This window comes from Sorex araneus, chromosome 3, assembly GCF_027595985.1.
Source record: "Sorex araneus isolate mSorAra2 chromosome 3, mSorAra2.pri, whole genome shotgun sequence".
Taxonomy (NCBI): domain Eukaryota; kingdom Metazoa; phylum Chordata; class Mammalia; order Eulipotyphla; family Soricidae; genus Sorex; species Sorex araneus.
The window spans coordinates 234549342-234553697 of NC_073304.1; the positions used below are offsets into that span (position 1 = coordinate 234549342).

At 58.3% G+C, this 4356-nt stretch overlaps 1 protein-coding gene across 1 annotated transcript; it reads left to right on the forward strand.

Moving 5' to 3' along the window:
- The first annotated feature begins 1156 nt into the window (after positions 1 to 1156).
- LOC129403264 (CMRF35-like molecule 6) lies at positions 1157 to 3557 on the forward strand. Its single transcript, XM_055129817.1, has 3 exons — positions 1157 to 1407; positions 1815 to 1914; positions 3201 to 3557. Exons 1-3 carry the CDS (start codon positions 1221 to 1223, stop codon positions 3337 to 3339), a joined length of 426 nt encoding a protein of 141 aa, XP_054985792.1. The 5' UTR covers positions 1157 to 1220; the 3' UTR covers positions 3340 to 3557.
- The last annotated feature ends 799 nt before the right edge of the window (positions 3558 to 4356 follow it).

Genomic DNA, 4356 nt, shown 5'->3' on the forward strand with positions numbered 1-4356 from the left:
CAGGTGAGTGCTCAGGGGGACGCGAAGCCGTGGGGACGAGTTGGTAGAGAAGCTTCCAGAACTGCTCTCATGTCACCACCCAGACACAAGGGCCCACTGTGAAGAGGCGAGTTGGACTGGCGGGGAAGGAAGCTCAGAGTCGGACCTTAGAAATGTAGAAATGGTGACCTGAAGCCACACAGACACCCACAACGCACACACAACACACACACACACCACTCATACATACATACCACCAGACACACATACCACTTAAATACACTCACGTACCAAACTCACACACAAGAAACTTACACACATAAACTGAGATTTAAACCTGAAAACTTTGTAACTTTCCACATGGTGACTCAATAAAAAATTAAAAAAAAAAAAAGAAAGAAACTTACACACATAGACACACACCAGACACACACACCCGCCACTCACACACTACCAGGCACACACACACACACACACACACCACTCAGACACACTCCCCCTGTATGACACCAGAGAGTGGAGGGAGCTGCCCCCGCTGTCCCCAGAACTGAGGAAGGCCTCGCCCCTGCCTCTGCCAGTCCCAGTCCCGAGTCCTGGACGGACGGGCACCCAGGGGCCCTGACAACGCCTCCCTCCTGCCTCCACTGACTGGTGGCCGTGCAGGTCTCCATGGAAAGGAAGATGCTTCCTAGGAATTGGGGTCCCTGTGCTGGACTGGAGGGGGCACCGGGTGGGGGCAGAGCACACCCAGGTGAGGGTGATTTCATTAACCCCAAACTTCGCCCCCACAATAATACCCTTGAGAACTCTCTGACACCCTTTCTGTGGGGTTCAGTCTCCTGGGGGACATCCAGTGTCCGAGCTGGGTGGCAGGTGGGTGTTTGGGGGGAGTTTCAGGTCCTGGTTTGCACAGGCGGGAAGGGCAGTGAAAGAAGAAATTGGAGTCCGGAGGAGGGGGCTGCCGGGGTCAGAATCTTCACCGGAGCCCGGAGAGGCCACAGGGGGTGTGGCTGATGGGGGCAGTTGATGTGAGAATGGGGCCGTAGGTGGACCCAGTGGTGCCCGGTGCCCTGAGCCGGCTGTGCTTTCCAGGCTGTGTGTCCCTGAGGGGCCCTGGCTCCGTGCATGGCACCATTGGGGGGTCCGTGAGCGTGCGGTGCACATACGAGCAGGAAGACAAAAACAACAGCAAATTCTGGTGCGAATTTCCATGTGCGAAACGACTGAGTAAGGTTGTGGAGATGTCAGCGACACAGCGAGAAGCAAGAAGGGGCCGCGTGATCATCAGGGACGAGCCAGCAAACCTCACCTTCACCGTGACCTTGGAGAACCTCACGGAAACCGACGCGGGCATATACTGCTGTGGGGTCTCACGGCCTGGACTCAAGAGGAATCCCCTGGCCCGGGTCGTGGTGTCATTGTACCCAGGTGAGGAGTTTCAGGGAAGAGGGGCAGGGGCAGGGCTCAGATCCGAGACTTGAGCAAAGGTAGGAGGATACTGAGAGGGTCTCATGGGTGGAGAGAGGAGCCCTTAGGGGTCAGCCCTGCGATCCTCAATGTGGGCTTCAGGGCCGGGAGACGCTGGATGGAGTGGCAGGGTGAGGGTGAGGTCGCTGGGCTCAGATGGTGCCTGAGAAGCGGGTGTGAGCCTGCGGCGTAGACAGAGCTCTTGGACTGGAGGCTGGGGTGGAAATAGGTGTTGGGCAGGCTGGAGTCAGGATTGCCGGGGTCCCCTGTGGAAATGCTTCATGGCCCAGCAGAGTCTGGGGGCCGCCATATAGGGCAGGGGGTAGGGACATACTCAGTCTGTTTATCTTTTCCTTTCCCGGCACCAGCACCAAAGCCAACCCAGGAAAAATCCAACACAAGGACGCAGACCTCGCCATGGACAACCGAAAGGACCTCTGTGTGGTCCACTCCAGCAACAAGGGCTGGGTAAGACATCTTGGAGACGGACTTCTCTGGGAGTGACCTGGGGTGGCACCTCCTCCCCTGTCCCTGGGCAGTGCTGTGCGCATGCGGGTTGGAAGCTGCAATGTCACCTTCTAACCTGGGACACAGCTCACTGGCCTGCCTGGGAAAAGGCAGGTTTCTGGAGTGCTGGGAAGCAGCAGCATGTGGTGAGACCCCCGCACACTAAATGCCTCACAGGAACAGTCTCCTTTGCCCCCAGTTCCGGGGACTGTGGCCCCTGCCCCCTGTAGAACCGCAAAGCCAAAGTCAGAAGCTCAGCCACAGCCGGACCCTGGCCAGGGCCCCCGCACAGTCTCTGCAGCTCTGGTCTAAGCCCCTTCCTCCTATCTCCCCATCTGCTGCTGCTGGTTTTATTGGGGGCTACACCTGTGGTCTGGGGGCCAGCAGTGCTCAGGGCACCACCCAGGGTACCAGGAAGAAATGCTGGGGGTTGTGCCCACCCTCAGAGCCATCTCCCCTCCTGGAGAACCAACAGAAGACAACATGGGCACGTACCGGTGTGGGGTCTCATGGCCTGTATTCAGCAAGGATCTCCTAGCCCCATGGTGCTGTCTGTGTCCCCAGTAAAGCCCCTCAAGACATTGGTCATGAAAAGACATATGTTCATATGTGCGTGCCTGATGGGTGCACACACATGTACATGCATGTTTATCATACACATGTATTTGCCTGGTGGGAGCATGCCTGTCCCATAAGCGCGTATCCACTCAGGCCATTCTAGGCCTTTCCTGCCGCACCCTGACTCGCTCTCGGTCTGACCCTTTGCTGAGGGCGGGAGGGGGCGCAGCAGTGGGGAAGCACTAAGTGGGGTGCAGGCCGCAGCCTCCTCCTGGGCCTCCCTCAGGCCCTCAGTCGGGAAGCCTGGGATCGAGCACCCCCAGGGCCAGGTGAGGTCTCCGCACCCCCAGCGTCCTGGTCACATCCTGGATCTGGAGGAACCCCCAGGGCCCCGCGGAGCCCAGCCCTGTGGTGGGACTGTGGGACATAGGAGCTCCCTGCCTCCCCTGGGGCCCCAGCAGATGCTCACCCGCACAAATCAGATGGTGGGGAAGGGGAGGGGGGCCCTCGTCCCAGAAGCTCCATGTGCCCTTGGAGTGTTTTTGAGCCGCTGCTGCTGTGCGTCAAGGGGGACCCCCACAGCCCTGCTGGCAGCCCCTCCCAGTACTCTCCCCCCACAGAAAAGCAAAGCTGTGCAGAGTTGGAAGATGCTCCCCCAAGAGACTCACTTCCTGTCCGTGTCCCTCCAGGTGCCTGCTTGGCTGCGCCCCCTTCCTGCTCCTCATCCTCCCGAAGGTGCCCCTGCTGCTGGGCGTGCTGGGGGCTGTCCTCAGGGTGAGACGGCACCCAAGGGGCCTTCAGGGAGCCGCCTCCGGCAGCCTGGCCTAGGTGTCCCACGTGGTGCCACCGACCCAATCCAGAGATGCAGACAAATGCTCGCTGGGACCAGAGGGGACGTCCAGGCCGCAGCCCTCAGCACTCTCCAGGGCTTTCCAGAGACTCGTGAACACAACTTTAAAACCCGTTAGTCAGGGCTGGAGCAATAGGTAGGGCGTTTGCCTTGCACGCGGCTACCCAGGTTTGATTCCCGGCATCCTATATGGTCCCCCAAGCACCACCAGTAGTGATTCCTGAGTGCAGAGCCAGGAGTAACCCCTGAGCATCACCAGATGAGACCCAAATAGCATAAATAAATAAATAAATAAATAAATAAATAAATAAAATCTTAGCCAAAGTCTCTGGTGCTTCCGGGATGAATCAGAGAGCTCTGCCCTGCACACCTAAACCGTGAATTTCTGAGGGAGAGGCCCAGGCTGAGCACATGGACCCAAGGCAGCTTCTCAAGTGAGCAGGGGCCAAGCAACGAGCTCCCCCAGACCTCTACACACAGGGGCATTTCAGGACACCCACACGCCCCGGGTGACACGCAGCTGGAACATCTGGGAAACCTGAAGCTGCTGTGAGAATCATCAACCAGACAAGGCTGAGGAGATGCCCGCCCAGGGGGTCGCTGAGCTCGGGGGGTTTCACTCTGCCCGGCGGGAGCTGTGGAAGGATTGAGCCTGAGAAGGGGTCTGAGACCGAGGCTTGGATCACGGATGAACTTTGACCTGTGAGAAATCCCACTTCCTGGCATGGTGTTGGCAGGGGCGGGACTTAGGCTCCCAAAACCCTTTATGGAAACCAGCTTTTCCCCACACTGGGTGCTATTGTTTGCTTAGGGCCACACGCCCGTCGTTGCTCATGGCTTACTGCTGACTGCGCTCAGGTGTCCCTCCTGGAGGGACTTGGGGGGCTCCTATAAAGTGTTGGGATCGGTTTGGTCAAGTGCTGGACAAGTGGACTATCACACATGCCTATCCCTCTGGTCCTTGAACTTTGTGAAGATGCCCAGAGCTTCAAATA